The sequence below is a fragment of the Notolabrus celidotus genome, chromosome 16, assembly GCF_009762535.1.
Source record: "Notolabrus celidotus isolate fNotCel1 chromosome 16, fNotCel1.pri, whole genome shotgun sequence".
NCBI lineage: Eukaryota > Metazoa > Chordata > Actinopteri > Labriformes > Labridae > Notolabrus > Notolabrus celidotus.
The window spans coordinates 18963813-18981993 of NC_048287.1; the positions used below are offsets into that span (position 1 = coordinate 18963813).

The 18181-nt window shown below is 39.6% G+C and overlaps 1 protein-coding gene across 2 annotated transcripts; it reads left to right on the forward strand.

The window, feature by feature from the left end:
- Positions 1-177: 177 nt before the first annotated feature.
- Positions 178-17259, forward strand: pip4p2 (phosphatidylinositol-4,5-bisphosphate 4-phosphatase 2). Of its 2 annotated transcripts, none has more exons than XM_034705673.1 (8): positions 178-336; positions 494-798; positions 6802-6950; positions 8744-8850; positions 8939-9062; positions 10196-10248; positions 13967-14057; positions 15860-17259. In XM_034705673.1, exons 2-8 carry the CDS (start codon positions 693-695, stop codon positions 16001-16003), a joined length of 774 nt encoding a protein of 257 aa, XP_034561564.1. In that variant the 5' UTR covers positions 178-336; positions 494-692; the 3' UTR covers positions 16004-17259. The 2 variants fall into 2 exon arrangements, with proteins under 2 accessions (XP_034561564.1, XP_034561565.1); XM_034705674.1 differs by having other exon boundaries at positions 6826-6950.
- Positions 17260-18181: the final 922 nt, after the last annotated feature.

Consider the following 18181-nt stretch of genomic DNA (forward strand, 5'->3'; position numbering starts at 1 on the left):
GACATGCCAGGGAAACATATTTCAGGTAAAGAACCATTAAAAAGTCAATTTTGCATGATATGTCACCTTCAAAATTCATAGAAAATCATATGAAGTGATTTGCCTTTTCTGCAAGGTTCTAGAGAACCACCAGGTGAGGCTCACGTACCACCATGAACCACTGTGTTGGCAATCAAAAACTCTCTATGGACAGCACAGGCCTCAGTGCTCTCACGGTGACATCTTGTGGTGTAAAGCGGACGTTGCTGCTGTAGTGATTTAATCCCGAGTCCATCCATCCCCAAAAACACTGAAATAATCTGGAAGTGATGGAATCCAAGAAGGGCTTTTACACAGGTAATTATGTTAATAATAAATAAAAACTAAAGTTGAATAGTAATATGCAATATGATACAACTCAATTTAATTCCAATCATAGGCATTTTCAAATAAAATTCCATTACATCAAGCATTTAGTATATATCATGATTTCAGAGCTGTGCCCATGCCTCAGGTCATGTCATCGAGGGGCGGGGACCACCACGTTGCTCCTCCCCCTCCGGGCTGCCGTCACCGGGGCTGCTGGACCGGAGCAACTCGGCACCAAACAACCAGCCGGCTGCTGCTGCTGCTGCTCCTTTCAGCTGAGAGAAGACCCTGGCAGCCAGGAGCCTTCCCGACGTCACTGCTCCTTCTTTCGCACCGTGAACGACATGGCTTCCGACGGCATGGACGAGCGATCTCCGCTGCTGTCTGGCCCAAACTCCGAGAATGTGACCCCCACTGCTCCCCCGTACCTGCAAGATCCGAGCCCCCGAGGTAAACACACATTCAGCATGTAGAGCTGCTCCGCCGCTCGCATGCTGAATCATTTCAGGGCGTATCGGGTTTGTGCGTAAATAAAACTGCAGCAAGGCAAAGCAGAGCAAAGCAAAGCAAATGTAAGGGCAGTGAATCTGCGAAGAAAAAGGTGGAGCTTGCTCTGTGAGAACTGGAGCAGTGGGTTAGAGAAGAGGGGCCTACAATAACAGAAAAATCTGATTTTACTGCAGAAATGCTTACATCACGACTCGACGGGGCCTGTTGTGTTTTGGGTTTTCCCTAGAATAAAACTGATGCGTGCGGTGATGGTGATGACAGTGTGAGGCTTCACTGGATGATGTAGCTTTTATTTTGTTGATACGAAGGGAGGATGACCCACTGCAGATGGAGGCAACCTTTTGTTCCAGCTGCAAAACGAAAAATTCCCAGATGTGCCCTATCTGTATACAGGGCCAAAACCAATAGCAGTGATTCACTTTAAGGTCATGGTATTACTTATTAATAAGAGGGGTGATTTAGTTCATTTGCATGATTGTTAACAGATGTTGAGCCTTGATCCTGCAACTCTAACCTGAATCTTGTATGCATTGCATCCTTTTAATGTCAGAAACTGGGTATTAACTGCCATAAAGATGACACAGCATCCACATTTTGCTCAGTAAACAGCTGAATGTAGGTTATGGTACTATAATGCATGCAGGGCTGACTGACCCAGGCTATTACAGCTTATAAATCTTCTGTCTGCTCAATGTGGGAGCCACTGTCAGATCTTTGCCTTTACGCTGAGTACTGTCTGATCAAATTCTTAGTTTATGTTGCAAAAGATCAGAAAGTTGAAGCTGGAGACCGGCAGGATCATCACAAATTACTCCTTTCGACAGGAGGCTTTACTTGTTCAGAGTTCCCTTATATTCATAATGCAAAAACATCCAACTGTGATAGGATGATGTTTCCTTTCATGAGTTGTTTCAGCAACACAGTTGTATAATTTCCTTCAATCTAATTCGACTTTAAAATGTGGTTAACTTTTATTTCAAATCATAAAATAACTTAGCATGACTTTTGTTATTAAAAAACAACATTGCATTGCCTCATCACATCACTGGTTGCTGTGCTGCTCAATGAATGGATTCATTGACTGTATAATACTCTTTTGAGGGCAGTTCGGGACAAGAGGCTAATATCAAGAAAACAAGTGAGGAAAATATGAACATTTTGTTGTTCTCAAGCCTTATAATCTTGCAGAATTCATATTTCTCCACAGGTTTAATCTTAAAGACTTTAACACTGGACTGTAATAACTTGTAAATCAACGACTTGTTAGGATATAGCCCTGAAATCCTAAATGAACGGCACTAAATTTCATGGCCCAGTTTCTCTACCCTCCCTCTCTGCAGTCTGGATTACAGCTAATTCCTAATTTCGGTGGGGTTTTCGGGGTGCAGTATTCTGGCGGCTTATTTATATGTTGGATTAATAAAAGTCAAACACTGATACGTTCTGTTGTAAAACAAAGACAGAGATGATGCTTTGACTCCTAATCAGCTGGATTTAGGAAAACTATAATACGTTTTTTATAAAAGTGGCTGTAAAATCTGTTGTATTGATTTCCTAAAAATATCTCCTTAATCTGCACAAAAGTATGACTCCTGTTAAGGCGTCCTTCTTGTGTCTTAGCTTGGTGGCATGGGTTAAGTAGAGGTTGAGGTGGTGAAGGGCGGACACCAGTGACCTTGGCTGCATCTCTGTGGTTAAAGGTGCATGCTGTGCCTGGTTTTGTCACCGTCTCTCTGATGATTTTGTGCTTGAAGGGCAGAACGACTGGGAGCAGCCAAAGCCTCTGACAGAGTTTTAATCTTGAGGTTTAACTTTCTTCACTGGCTGGATTTTGTAGACATAGAGAACATTTTTAAACCAAAGAGGGAACATTTACCTCTTATTGTACCATTTAGCTTGTCAAAGAAATGCTATTATCCAGTGTAACTTGATAAATCTTGTGATATTCTACATTTTCTTTCACAAAGAGTGACAAAATAATAAAACATGAATTATGATGAATCATGTTCTTTTATTACAGCCAATTTGCTCTCTGGCAGTCGCACATTCATAGTCCTGCTTCTTTATCACATTGTACCCTGACTGGTTGGGTTGTGAGACCAGATGTGATTGAGTAACTGATTGGTCAGCCTAACCTAAGTTTAACACTCAAACCCCATGTTCATTCTAATCCATTATTTTCATTTATCTCCATACTATCATCAAAAGTATTTTTCATTATCATGGAATTAATATCATTGTTTAGGGCTACATATATTCATCCACAGATGAAAGTAGTCCCACAATTTACACATTCTTAGGTTTATATTAACTATGAACTCAAATAATTTGGCCTGTTTTGACATCTTCAGCTGAAACTTAAGACCAGATGAAATGAGCTGAAACAGATCATCCATGATTAACCATAAGGATATAACACCAGTCTTATCCTTCAACCATGAAACGTTTTGATTTCATATCAAAGAGGCAAAATGTAACAAAATCAAAAACAGAAAACCTCCCTGAGCAGCTCCTTTTCTCTTCTCACTCTGCCATCCTTCACCACAAACCACATGTCCCACACAGTCACCCGGTCAGTGAAGGCACCAGGCAGCTGAGCAGGAGGCTGTATGTTGTGGTTGCTGTTGGTGGCTGTAGTGGAGGGGTGTTCTCGTGTTTCCCCCAGCTCTGAGGACAGTGACAGGGGGAACCTATAGCTGCTATATTCAGTTTCAGACATGCATTAGGAAAGAGTTAGTGCACACAGAAACAGGCGTCTCCAGAGAGTCGGCCTTGCTGGATCACAGGGAGAAGTGCTGACTGCTTCAACTTAAGTATCTCACTTAATACTGTTATCAAGGATTTATGGTAATAAAGAGGGACCTCTCAGTTGAATCAGGTTTTAAATTTTTTTGCACATAGTAGGAGTGTCCATTCTTTGGCATGCTTTGCTTGTGTTTAGGGCCATGTCCCATCTGTCCCTGTGGTGTCAACATGTTAAGCATTGCTGAATCTCACAGCCAGACTTGTTTACCTCTTGACATGTCCCATTATCTCATTCAGACTGAGACAAGAGAGTAATTTATCTGATCAGATGCCTCCATTGGGGCTAGCTGTTAGACTGACATCAGACTTGTCAAAGTCCTCATGATGTCTCCTGAGAGTCTGTCGTATAACTTGCTTACTTACCACAAGAATTCTATTTATCTCCATTATCTGTTAACCTGTTCGCTGCATACTTGCGTGGACTATGTGAGTAATGTAAAGTGCGCAAGTTGTATGGTGAGCAGGTTGGAGTGGCTTTGGCTCAGTGTAAGAGTTGATTGTCTCCAAATTGGAAGGTTGGGGTTAGATCCCAGGACCCCTTGTTTGAAGTGCCAAAATGACCAATTGGGCAAGACATTTAACCCAAAACTGCCCTGCGTGGTTGTGCCAGCAGTGTGTGAATGAGATTAGTTTCTAGTGGGTGCTTTACGTAGCAGCCTCTGTAGTCAGTGTATGTATGTGGTGTGAATGGGTGAATGTGACAAGAGATGTAAAAGTGCTTTTAGAGGTCAGGAGAGAAGAGAAAGAACTATATTGATATAGTCCATAACCCACCAGTTTAGCTGATTTGAACCTGGACAGGGTGAGCGGATGGGATTCTCACTGTATACAAACTAACATCAAATCAACCAGAATTTGTTCCTTGTGTTGGTATGGTTACAGTCACACCCTCTGAGTCTGTGATTTGATCTTCTTCAGTTGGGACAGTCTTTTCTATGTAGCATCATTCTGCTATCCAGAAATAACAGACCATTGCTGTGAAATAATACTACGTACTGACCAATCGGAATCAAATACCTAACACAGCAGTGTAATAATAGATGTTAGTTCTATAAAAGGCTTGGCTGACATCCTTAATTTCCCTGCTTTGTCCTTAAAACAGAACAAAACCATGCTATATATTTTACAGGGCGAAAAACATGAGGTAAGAAAAGCAATAGCTCTAAACAGCAGGGATTGCTTTCGGCCCAAATGAATAAAGATGATCAAAATTTTGCTGATTAATTCTCTGTTGATTGACAAATCCTTTCCTTTGATTGTATTCCACATGTCGAAATGTATTTCTGCCCTGTCATTGTGCCTGATTCCTGATCAGACATTTTTTTCAGGAGCAAACCATAATAGAAAAATGATTTAACTGATTTCTCTTGAGGGTTAAACTCTGTCGTTTAACACACATCGAAGATTGTGACCAGCTTCTCTTTGAATGTAAAGTATAAGTGATACAACAGTAGCAGTAAAGGCTGTGACTGGTGCGAATTTATGGACTTAGGGTATTGCGACTTATGGCATGTAGACTAATTACACAAAAGATCAAACAGCACAGAGGTCATAAAAGTGGCTCCTGTAGTGAGTGCTTTAAGATAAAATAGTAGGGCCTGTAAAGGCTGCCTGTCTTTTATGTTGTTAACACACATTTAAACACATCATAAAACACTAATCAGTGGCTTTTCTTTGTTTACCAATATAACACGTTAGCTGCTTATTAGCCTCATTAGCAGAGATATTTTAATTTAGCTTCGCACCACACTAATGCACCCACTAAACAGGTTTAAAAATGTTTGTTTATGGGTAGGTGCATGTGCAAAGCATTTCTATATTTGGAGATTTATAAGTTGTATTCATTGTCCTGTTTCCATAAACCAACAGACAGCTGCACATTGTTCAACAGATATATTTATGAACAAATTGCATAGTGTATCAGCTTCAAAAGTGCCATATCTAATCAGAGATGAGTCCGTCTCTCAACCATGAGGCTGAATTGACTCAATCTGGCACTGAGGGGATTTCTGCAGCATCACTTTGGCATCTAAAAGAGCCCATTGTTCATTTCTTTAACATACAGAGTTGTGCCTGCTGGGCCCCTTGACAAAGAGAAAAGAGTCACGTGTTGATTCATCAGAGTCGTACCAGGGCTGTCATGGGTTTGCATACAGTATGTGCAGCAGAGCCTCGAAGGTACCATGCTTAAAGTTGTAATGATGACTGTCTTTGAATAATCCTTGAAGAGCATTGCTGGTAATTTATTTGTAAGTCATGTCAGACAACGGCTTCATTGTATTGCTGTGGTTTTTCTAAGGATGTTTGCTTTCTGTTATGTGTCGAGGAGCTTATTGGCAACTTAGAACTGCAAATATGATTATTTTAATTCTATCATTTAATCTATCAAGAAAACTGACTTTTTATCAGACTGGTTATCCAAACCCCCAAATATATACAGAGGAACAAAGCTGTTCAACAAAACAAACATAAACAAACACTCTTTTTATGAGCACAAACAAGCCTTGTCACCTTGCTTTAACAATAACGCCTCCTGATAATATTCTGAAGTTTATATATAAATCCTACTTTATGTAGTGTCATGCATGGTAAATGGTTGGTTAATTTCTAACATCATCCTTATTAAACTGGTTTGAATTTAATATAATACCTCATATTTTAAGTATCTTGATACACAACATTGCATGTGTAGAGTATTCCTGACATTAGAAAAAGCATTTTGAAGACAAGAATATGTGAAAGACCACACGCCTGGGGTTTACCAGAACTCTCAGCAGCATCTTGTGGCCTTCATCTGCTGAGTAGAAAAATAGACAAAGATCAGACTTGATTTCATGGACACTTCTCATACACACATTGAAAGGTCGAAACATGACTTTCAGTAAGTTGTAGTTAGATATAAAAAGTAGCTAGAAATGATTGTTTTATAAACCCAAATCAATGATTATTGTTCCAAAAAAAAAAAATCATCCGTCTGATTTAATAACAATGAACTAACAACCAACCTTTGTCATGCCAGCCGGTCCCTGCAGATACAAACTACAAATCCCAGGTCCAGGTGTGTTCATGATGTGTTGATACATGCATGCCATTAACAGCTGGCTGTGTGTCATGTGCTTTACCCTCCTCTGCTCAAAGCCGAACTACCTCCTCCTTACACAGCCATCGCCAGTCCGGACGCCGGCGGTGTGCCCGTCATCAACTGCCGCGTCTGCCAGTCGCTCATCAACCTGGATGGGAAGCTGCATCAGCATGTGGTCAAGTGCACGGTCTGCAATGAAGCGACAGTAAGTGGAGGCCATCTTTGTTGGTGATGACATCACAGAGTCCTAATTGTACAACTGTCAAGTTGAGTAACAAGGTTGAATCTATTTCATCTGAGCTGCCAGTTGCTGATCTACTTTAGTCTTTTATCATGGTCAGTGTATCTATCATTAAGCTGTCTGTTAATCTAATCACACAAACACAAGTTACAACAGCTGAGTGCATGGCTTTATATTGCTGTGTAGCGTTATTTGGATTGACAAAAACATGTGTTCTGTGTTAAGGAATGTTTTGGATAGCAGCTTCTTCACTGTTTGTCACCCAGACAGTGCCCACCTTTAGAGCCTTTCCAGATGCTTATGGTCACATCTGCCATACTGATTAGTCAGTCCAATGACGAGTGCTCCATTAGGTGTGAATGTATCACCTTTGTCTCAGCTTGAAAGCTTTCACTGAGCTGTCAGTGCAGACAGCAACAGAATGTCTGTCTTCACAAACACTCAGGTGGAAAAACCCATTTCAATGGGCTGATAATGGGAGTGCTTAAAAGCATCAACACACCTGTTTGATGTCTTCTTGTAATGGATACCAAACAGCGGATGTATTTTGGCCTGACTGTTGCAGCTAAATTCAGCTCAGGTTCACCATGCAAACACAAAATCTGTGATCATCCCTTTTACATACATTAAATACATTTAAACCTTTCCAAATACAGTTTCATTTGTGGCTAGCACAAAGAGTTGTCTGTTTAACATAATCCCTTTCTTTTCAGCAACATCTGTTTGCATATGTGTGTAAATATATGCCTCTGTAAAAAGCATACAGTTGGTATGAAATACAAGTTTCAAGTTGAACTTAGAAGTGGTGGTCCCTGAGCCAACTGGCACACTTAAAGGACGTACAATACACTAAAACACACTATCAGACACTTCCTTTGAGAACAAATTCCCATACCTTTGGAAGTATATAAAAAACTGTCAGCAACAGTTGCAACTTTTGTGTGTGACACTGCACTGAAAAACCAACATGTCACTTTAACAAAGGAACTTTTACAACTTCTAAAAATGTTTTATGTCTTGGAGACCCATCGTTGACAGAGGTCAAACCTTGGTGAGGTACCTCTTGTCATAATTTCTTGTTCTTTGTTTTAGTAATTAAGGGGAGATTTGTTTCCAGCTTCACAGTGTTTTATCAGAATTGAACATGCTCTGCTAGCAGTAGCAGAACTGTTTGTATTGTTTTACCCCTCCCAATAGGTCACCCCCTTACCCCTCGAACCCCCAGGGTGTCCTATTGGGAGTTTTAGGAGTTACTGCCCCAATGACAAATATACATTGGAAACAGTATGAATTTATATGTAAGCAGAGATGCTCCAATACCATTTTTTCTTGTAAATACTGATCCTGATATCTGGATATGAGTATTTAATGATTCTGTGTGAAACAAATATACATCTCTTTATTTGTGGAAAAACTGTGTTTACTGGCGTTTTGCGCATTTTTACTCTTATAAGCAGTTTTTTTTCCACACAAATTTACCTCAAACTACTTGATTTTAGGGCTTATTGAATATAATGGATCTGTGATTTGTCTGGTGCACTCAAGATCCCCACTTCCACATTTTAGGGCACTAGAACTACTATCTGACGTCTCCATGTGTAAAAGATTGAAAGCTATTGATTTTGCAGTGCAGTTTTATTTCATTATTAGGTCTGAAAGGCTCTGCTGTGTTACCTCTACTCTACTGTAAACAAACTTCTCTTCTTTATGATGGCTTTTTGTTTTCAGTGAGCTTATTATGGTATGTTGCCTTTCAGCCCATCAAGAACCCTCCAACAGGGAAGAAATATGTGAGGTGTCCCTGTAACTGCCTGCTCATCTGTAAAGACACATCAAGGAGGATAGGATGTCCTCGGCCAAACTGGTAGGCCACATGCCGTTAATTCCAGCCTTTCATTTCCTTTTACTTTCTTATCAAAGGCTAAGTGCATTATCTTTATGTTCTCCAACAGCAGACGCATCATCAACTTAAGCCCTGTGATGGTGATCCCCGAGGAGCAACCTGCACAGCCGGCTCTGCCCATCCAACCTGAGGGGATGAGAGTGGTTTGCGGTCACTGTGGCAACACCTTCCTAGTACGTAAACTCACCAAAAACAAATCCAACCTTTCACGAGTTGTTCATGCAGATTGCGTTCTATGGTATTTGCATATTTATAATCTTGAGACCCATAATCTTTAATATGTGTTGATGCAAATAGGGAATTTCTGCTGTGTTATAGAACAGTTGTGCAGTTGTTCTGTTTCCTAAAGCTTGTTGTGCTGTATACCGGGATTGACTTTTTTCACGTTAGTCCCTAGCACACATTAGAGCTTATTAAATGTTTTTTGTTTAGTGGTAATAAAAACCTCCATTGAGGGTAGATTTTGAATAAATATATTGTTTGCAACAGCTGCCATTACTTGCCCGCATTCTTTTCTTCTCTGGTTCACTAAAACCTGTATTTATTGCAGTGGGATGCCAGCTTTTTGTAGAATCTTCTCATTCACTTTAATGCCATTCTCTACCTAAATGTTTAGTTAGTACTTTTGAAATGCTACATGTTTACCTTGAAGGAGTTTATCTACCAGGAAGAAGGTGCAGAACATCAGGTATTGATCCATCATGACAAGAGTCAAATCAGTGGTACTGTCCTCTAAATGTGTGCACATTGTTGCTTGCGGCATCTCTAGGGAAGTGAGGATGCCAGATCTTCCCAGCCACTGTCTGGTGTTCCCAGCGATGGCTCCCTGCCAACACAGCAACAGGTTGAAGCTGGTGACACTGGTGGAAAAATTAACAACAGTCTAACCTGCTCCAGTCCAATCCTAGGTCTTATTTACACTGGTGGTCATGTGACTTTGCACACTCAATAAAAGGGATGGAATAGTGTCAAAAGTTGCAGAGACAAACTTGTGTAAATATGACTTAAAATTATACTGATCTGTGTTTTCGTACACATGAACCCTTAATGAAAAATTCTGTATGAACAATCCTAACTAATACTGTATATCATATGAATCATTCGTATTGATAATTTTTTCAACATTTCTTCAACTGAACACAATGTTTATTAGTTGCACTACAAGTCGAGAACCATCCTAAGTGATCATGTACAATCATTCCCTGAAGGTTTTGTATTGATTTCTCCCTGAAGTACAGAAGGATCACAGTGTGTCGTTCACTGTCTATCTGTCCATGGTGTAACTTATTTTTCTCTTTTCTCACAGTGGATGGAGCTTCGGTTTAACACACTAGCCAAGTGTCCCCACTGCAAAAAAATGTGAGTCCATCAAACTCCTATTTAACACAGTGTAAAAAGTGGAACATACTTTTCACCTGAACTCGCTGTTCAGTCGCAGCTTTCATTTTACCAGACAGCTTTGAAATCAACATTTTATGAATTATTTTGTGTTCACTTAGAATTTAAGTCTTTGGACTGGGTTGCAGAACTGACTACATAACTTATTAGAAACTGCATAACTTTTCAACTCAATATAGTTTTGGGTCTTGGCTCCAACCTTTTTACTTTAGATTATAGCAGACTATTTTTAAAACCCCAATTCTATAAGAGTTAAGATGCTGTGTAAAATTTTGATTAAACAGAATTTTAATGATTTGCAAATCATTCAAAGCCAAAATCTAATTGAAAATACTGCAACATGTTAATGTTTAATGAAAAAAAAAATGCTTATTTTAAATTTGGTGCCAGCAACTCATTTCAAAACAGTTGGGACAGGAGCTTGTTCCCCATTTAGTTACATCACTTCCTCTTTTAACAACACCATGTTGGGAACCAAGGAGACCAGTTTCTGGAGTTTTGAAAGTTAAATGTTGTCCCATTGTCACCTGATGTAGGATTATAGCTGCTCAACAGTCTCTGTTGTCTTTTTTTGAGTCATAATGACCCGGGTTCTTCAGAGCAATGCTGTAGTTTGGAAAATGAAGATGAAGTTTGGCATCCTTGTTCTGTATTATGCAAGGTCTTCCCTGACAAAGACACTGTCTGCATGGGAGAATATGTTGCACCGAAACCTGTGCATATATCACATAGCATTAATGGTGCCTTCTCAGATGCATAAGCGACCCATGCCATAGGCACTTATACATCCTCATACCATCATGGATGCTGGCTTTTGAACTGTGAGCTGATAACAAGCCGGCTAGCTGCTCTCCACTTAAGAGTGGAGGATGCAGTGTCCATGATTTCCGAAAAGAATGTCAAACTCTGATTTGTCGGATCACAGGACAGTTTTCCACTTCATCTTTGTCTGTAATATGGGCTCAGGCCCAGAGACATCATCAGCATTTCTGGATCATGTTTGCATATAGCCCCCTCTTCGCATGGTACAGTTTTAACCTGCGTTTGTGGATGCAGCGACATACTGTGTTCACAGAAAATGGTTTGTGGAAGTGATTTTGAGCCCATGCAGTGATTTCCACTACAGAGTAATGTCTGTTTTTAATGAACTATTTCCTCACCCACTTTTCTCAAGTGGTTATTCATCCCTTCTAACAACAAATAGGGGTTGATTTATCTCAAAGTAAGCTAAGACTTATTTGAAAGGCTAATAATAAGTTGCATCTTACTTATATTGCTTAAGAAATGCTACAGAGTGATTCTGGGGTCTTTAAACCCATGCCCTGTTTGTACATATTTTGGGGGTCTAAATTAATGAAAGATTTAATCCATTTTGGGATTACAGCAGTAGAATAACTCAGCTGGCAGCCAAGAAACGTGCTGCAATGACTGAAACATAATCTGTGTGATTTACTGCACCTGATCAAAGTAGGTCTGCCAAAAGTTTTGCAACTGGTAGTCTTAGATTGTTAGTCCAAATGTCAGGCAGTAAACTCATGTTTACTTAGTCTTAATACTTTAGTAAATCAACTCTCACAAGATTCCATGTTGTGATCTCTCCTTAAGCAAGACTGTGGAATGGTTAGTTGTGATACAGAGTATAAGGGATTCGCGTAAAATGACATTTCAAATCATGTGATGAGTTATTCAAAGGCCTGCATATATTTCGAATGTTTTCCCTCACCATTAATATGAAAGACGTTATGATGTCAGCTTTCCTAAAAGGATTTGTTTTAGCTTTGGTTTTTCACGGTCTACTCTCTTGTCAATTAGTGGTAATTGCCAACAGCAGTGGTAAAAAAGTAATTGTGCCTGAGAATGGAGGGAAATGTTGTTTGTCTCAAAAAAAACACAAGTCAAATTAAGGTGGCAAGTTCCAGCACTTCATGCTTAGAGGCCATTATCTTAGTTTCAGAGGAACAATAATTTACTGAATATGAAATAAGCTAAATGTTTAACAAAACTGGACTTTTGTTGGCAAAAAAAAAATCAATTTCTTTCCTCCTTGGCTACAATTCTGAGCCATGCAGATTTGTAAGACAGAAATACTTCTTGGCGCTTGTTTTGGTCATAGTTCCAAAGTACTTGGATCATTTTACTGTAATCAGCTGCTGAGCTTCAGAGGTCTGGACTTTGTAGTTATTGGAAAAGAGGAGTGATGGTGGTGGTGTTGAGGGAAGGGAGGGAGTTCATGGAGGCTAAACTAGCAGGTGACAGGAATTAGAGCTTGGCTTCAATACAAGCAAAGGTAAAAAGAGAGGGTTGCTGCAGGGTCAGAGGTTGTGGGAGTGCATGGAAATTGAGGAATCTGAAAATGATGAAATGATACATCAGGCAGATGATGGTGAAATGTTTCTTTACTTGGTATTCAGCCTCTGTGTTTCTCTTGGTGGAAGTTATTAACCATATCTTGTACATAGAAGTTCCAGGTCCTTATGAGCCCATGAAACACTGAATATGTTGATACAAAGTTAAAAAATAATGCCAGAAAAGAACAGGGCATCAATATAAAACATTGCATCGTCCGCAAACAAACTTGCAATAGAATTTACAATACACTCCAATTTTTAAACTTAATGGTTCACAAGCATCGCCTGTTCTCTTCTGGTCTACCATCAAATATGTGTTTGGAAGATTGTAACATTCTATTTCTTTACCCTTATATCTTTCTCAAAAAGGAGAAAAAGTTCACCTCTTAAAAACCCTGTTTAGCCCCATCTTTCAAAATGAAGGTCCCCAAATAAATATTCTGCTAGTTGTATTATAAAAATTGTTGAGAGTTGGACTATAATTTTAGGATGCATGATCAAAGCTTGTTTTGCAAGTGATGTTCACTAGCCTCTTTCAGCTTGATCTTTAAAAGCCTCATTTGAAATGCAGGTTGGCTCCATAAATGGTAACGGTCAAACCAATGAGTCTGTCAGGTAGTACACATTTTAAAAAGCAGTGTAGGAGAGAGAAGAAGTGAAAGTAGGAGGAGGTCTAAGAAGTAGTAGCAGAAGGTAAAAGTAATCAGGTGATCAGGCCCCCTTAGGTCACCTGAATGCCAGTGATTCCTGAAGAATGCTTGAGTCCCGTCACATGAGGGGCATGTGAGAACCAAAGGGGGAGGAAAGTGAAATAATAGTGGGAAAAAAACAGATTCCAGTCTGGTGCTTAAGAGCGGTCAACTTGTTCTTGTGTTCATTGGAGTCTGAAAGTGTTGAGAGCTGCTCATGTGACTCTTCCTGTGTTCTTGTGTTATGTAAAATGAGGAACAGAGATTTTTCTGTGGCTCATGGGATTGCAGAGGATGCTGTAGAGTGAGAACAGCGGGAAAAAGTGTGGGACTGAGAAAGCATCAGACACATCATCACAGGGAATTTTTCATCAACATTGAATCAGTCTTAAAATCCTTAACACCTGATGAGGAACATTTAAGTCACAGGCTCATCATTCCAGCCCTAATGAGTTACAAGTACACACACAGAAACTCCTGATGTTGTGCCTCTAAGGACAAGAGTGTCAGACACACAGAGCAGAAAAACTTTATAAAATGTCTTCTGTCTTTTAAAAGGTATTTCTGTCATGAAATCATCCTTCAGTCTTCCCCTGTGTGCTTACTTCCTGTGCTTTTTGCTTCTATTCTCTCTCTCCGCAGATCATCTGTTGGCAGTGCACTCCCCAGGAGGCGCTGTTGTGCTTATGTAACAATAGGAATGATCTGCATTTTCATTGGAGTGGGTTTAACAGTAAGTCCTGTCTTATTCTTGTTAATATTTAAGAATGTAAATGAGAAGATTTATATACAGAAACTCACAATAAAAGCTTCAAAGTAATGAAGCTTACATACAGAGAGCAATACATTTGAAGTGACAATGAAAAGTAAACAACACAACATACAGGTTTTGTGCAGCTCTCTCTATAGTGCTGTTTGTTTTCGCCATCCTGCTAGCTATCAAGCCTGTGGTAGTGGTTTGGGACCAACAGATCCACTGCCTAGGACCACTTTGATGAGACTTGCACTGTTCTTATTAAAAGCAGTGAATTGATTAGTCACAACGCCCTACATTTCACTGCTGTTGCACCGAAACCTCGTATCTGCTAGACCACAGTTTTTCAGCAAATTTAAAGAGACTGTGATTTTTTTTTCTAAATAGCACAACACTGAATGGGATTCATTCATAAGCTCTTTTTAATGCTGTTCATTGGCAGAAATTTTGTAATGCCCACTGACAGGCACTAAGGGTGACCAAAAACATAATAATAAATAAAGAAATAATGAAATATGGAGATACAAGGTTTTTACCTGACTGCAGCAATGTATAACATAGAACCCTTAATACCACAAATTCACATTACAAAAGTATTTGAGCTTCAAACCCTTAGCCTCATGTCAGCGGGTACATGTCTACGAAGTAAAAACCGTCAATAAGGTCTGTTACATCTCAACAGTTAGTCTTTCTTAGCAGAAATAAAGCTATTAATGATACAAATAATATTCATATATTTTCTCGGTGTGTATGGGAAAAAGTTATATTTGTAATTCTGCCTCTGGTAGAGCGTATACACAACGACAGTCATGAGTTTGTAACCAAACAATGTATCAATACATAGCCTGTTATGCTACTGGACTTCTCAGTTTGAAAAATCATATTAGAACCCTAATCACTTCTTAATGATTTCAGGGGATTGAAGTGCTTATTTTAAAGCTTGGGAAGGCAACTCTGTGAGTAAACCCAACATGAATAAGCTAGATTTTGAAAGTATTTATGAATTACATTGACTCAGTGTACCATGATGGAGTAGTTTTTTTTATTCTGTACTTGGACTTTTTCTGAGTAGTTCTTAATATGAGTACTTCTACTTAAATGTTTTCTGTGGGAAGTAGAGAACTTCTCTGCATTTTACTTTGTATCTACTGCTGAGTAGAAAAAGAGGGAAAAGCTAAGAGGATACAGGCTTTCCATCTACTTAGTGACTGCCAGCTGATTGGCTGATTTCTAACACCTGACGGTCAGGTGAACTAAGATGGAGCGGAGAAGTACATACATCCTCATGCTGAAATCTCAACAAGAAATACTCTTGTAAAGTTGGAAATGAATGCCCAGGTTAATCCTCCCTGTGTCAATAACTCATCAGCCAAACATTGTTTTACAAAGGAGACCTCTTTCCAGCCACAGTAAGGCTACAACCTGGGTTTCATCCTGGTTTTGAACAGCAGACTGTGACTCAGTGCAGCAGGACTCTTTATTATGTGACAAGTGCATATATATTTATATGTCTGTTGACAGATACTTTGGTGGTCTGGTTTCGATTGATCTAGATAAAGATGGTCTGCTGTAACGTTAGTACAAAAGTGTTTTGAACAGTGGAGATGGAATGAGACATATCTTTGAAAGTCTCACTGCTGATATATGTTAGCAGTCATTCGGGACGTCTTGTCCAATCAAATTCAATTTGCATGATAAAAGGTTTACAAATGTGAAAATGTAATTCTATGTTATTAATATCAACTCTTCACCCACTTTTTTCCTTTTCTCTATATTAACAGGTCGGCACTCGGAGCTTTGCCATTCGTTACAACGCCACCTACGTCTCTTGGGCGTTGGCCTACCTGCTGGGCCTCATCTGTCTGATACGAGCCTGCTACTGGGGGGCGATCAAAGTCAGCTACCCTGAGAACAGCTTCTCCTAGACAGGGGAACAGCTGAGAGAACAGACCCCACTTTTAAGTTGTTTTCATCGTGTTTAGATTTCAAACCGGCCATGTTCAGCGGAGTGGTGCACCTGCAGAGTATGTTGGAGTGATGAATGTTTGGAGGGCTGTTACGTTGACGATGCATCTTGTTGTGTTTGTGTCTGTTTTAGAAGTTTTACTCATTGAACAAAACTACTGTGTGTCAATCAGTCCACATTGACTCAGAATCCTGCCCAGGTTTTGCTTAAATCCATCAATATACAGAATCAAGAACTCCAATAAAACTGTGATTGTCCTTGTGTGAATGCCAAAATTAGCTGATTTAAATAGTACTCGAGCAAACTGGTTGCATTTTGTCTTTCTGGGCTATTTATTTAATTTCTTTTTTTAACAACTTGACATTTGTTTCTGACCAGACCAAAATGAGACAACCTCCCGCGATTAGTTTGCCCATTGCACTATAATATGATATGCAATTGTATTATTTTTTTTGCTGCTAGTTTGACTCCAGCTGCATATCCGTACTGTAATGTAACCTTCCCTGTGTACACTGACATAGTATTGCTTTATGATTTTAACTTGCAAACTGATCAACTTTTTTTTGTAAGAAATCCTCCGAAACTATCCACGTGTGCCAGCTTTACTCCTCAGTATTAGTTGAGTAGAGCATCAGAGCAACAGGAGCTCCTTTTTTTATTTCCATGCTAATTTTTTGGTGCCATGCAGCTTTTCAACTCATAACAGCAATAACCCTTTTATTTGAACCTCACCATGTTATTGTTGCCTTCTCACTCAAAGAAAATGTCTGCATGTTCGTATCCTGCCACTTGGGTTGTGTTTTTTTACATCCCGGTCCACAGAGGTAGCTGAAGTATTTGATGCTCCTGACTTTGCTCTGTCTGCCTGTAAGTTAGAATGTAAACCCTCCTCTTCCTCCTCCTCCACCTCTTCTTCCTGCTTTTATTGCTGCTCCGGTGAACTCCTTGCTAGCTAGCTCGGTTGCTATAGGCTAATTTGGCATCCTGTCTCTTGACCAGTCTGCAATCTTCTAACCTTGTCTTGAATGTGATGATGATGATGATGATGATGATGATGATGTTGAGGATGATGATGATTAAGGTGAATATATATCAAAAGAACCTTTGTAAATAGTTCAAATTCAGTACTTGGAAAAGTGTAATGAGAGGATGAAGGAGTGGAGATTTGTGGGTCTTTTTAAAATGATAATTTATCAATAAAAAGCTAAAACTTCCTGTTTCGTTCTCTTTGCTTATTGGCACGGAAGTTTACAGAAGAAAAGTGCTGCTTTATTTACAAAGTATTTGAGATACTTGAGTATCTTGAGTTAATCATATTAAGACTAATACATATTGTACTATACCAGTGGTTCCCAAAGTGTGGGTCGGGACCAAGCAACAACCTCGGCAATCAATCAATCAATCTTTATTTGCATATCGCCAAATCACAACAAACGTTATCTCAGGACGCTTTTACAAACATAGGAGGTCTAGACCACTCTATGTCAAATTATGAACAGAGACCCAACTTCAAGACAGGGTAAGACTCAGAAATAAAATAAAATAATAATAAAATATGAGTCCAATGCGGAAGTGCTAAAAACTGCAGTTCATCAAGGATCTGCTTGAGGCTGGCTCCGGAAGTAATGGAAACCACATACACACCAATTCAAAAAAGCTGATCTTTACAGCAGAAATAAACATGTTTACAGCCTGGTACAAAAGACGAGTGTAGTCTTGATAGCTCATTTCTCGATCGGCACACACTGTGAGGGCAGTGAATTTTTTTCTAACGAGACAATTTTGAAGATATTTAGATAACGAGTCTTCCATAAGAGGCACAGCTGACTTGATTGATAGGCGGGAACACTGTAGCTGTTGGCTAGGAGGCTCAAAGCCCGCCTGTTTCCGTCACAATCACTCAACAGCAGCAATATGGCTGCCGTCGACAATTGGCCTCAAAACAGCGCCTCAGAAACAGATAGGTGACGTCATGGATACTACGTCCATATTTTATACAGTCTATGTTTAGGACCCACGCTGACAATGACACTTGAAGTAAGGGATAGGGTTAGCTAACAGTTGATTAACAAAAGGATCGGTAGCAGCAGGTTAATTTACAGCAGCACAGGAAACACAGCCACATGTGCATGTAGGT

Coding starts and splice junctions, on each gene's coding strand:
- pip4p2 (XM_034705673.1), top strand. CDS start 693: ATGGCTTCCGACGGCATGGACGAGCGATCTCCGCTGCTGTCTGGCCCA. Junction 6,951..8,743: donor CGGTCTGCAATGAAGCGACA/GTAAGTGGAGGC, acceptor GTTGCCTTTCAG/CCCATCAAGAACCCTCCAAC. Junction 10,249..13,966: donor TGTCCCCACTGCAAAAAAAT/GTGAGTCCATCA, acceptor CTCTCTCCGCAG/ATCATCTGTTGGCAGTGCAC.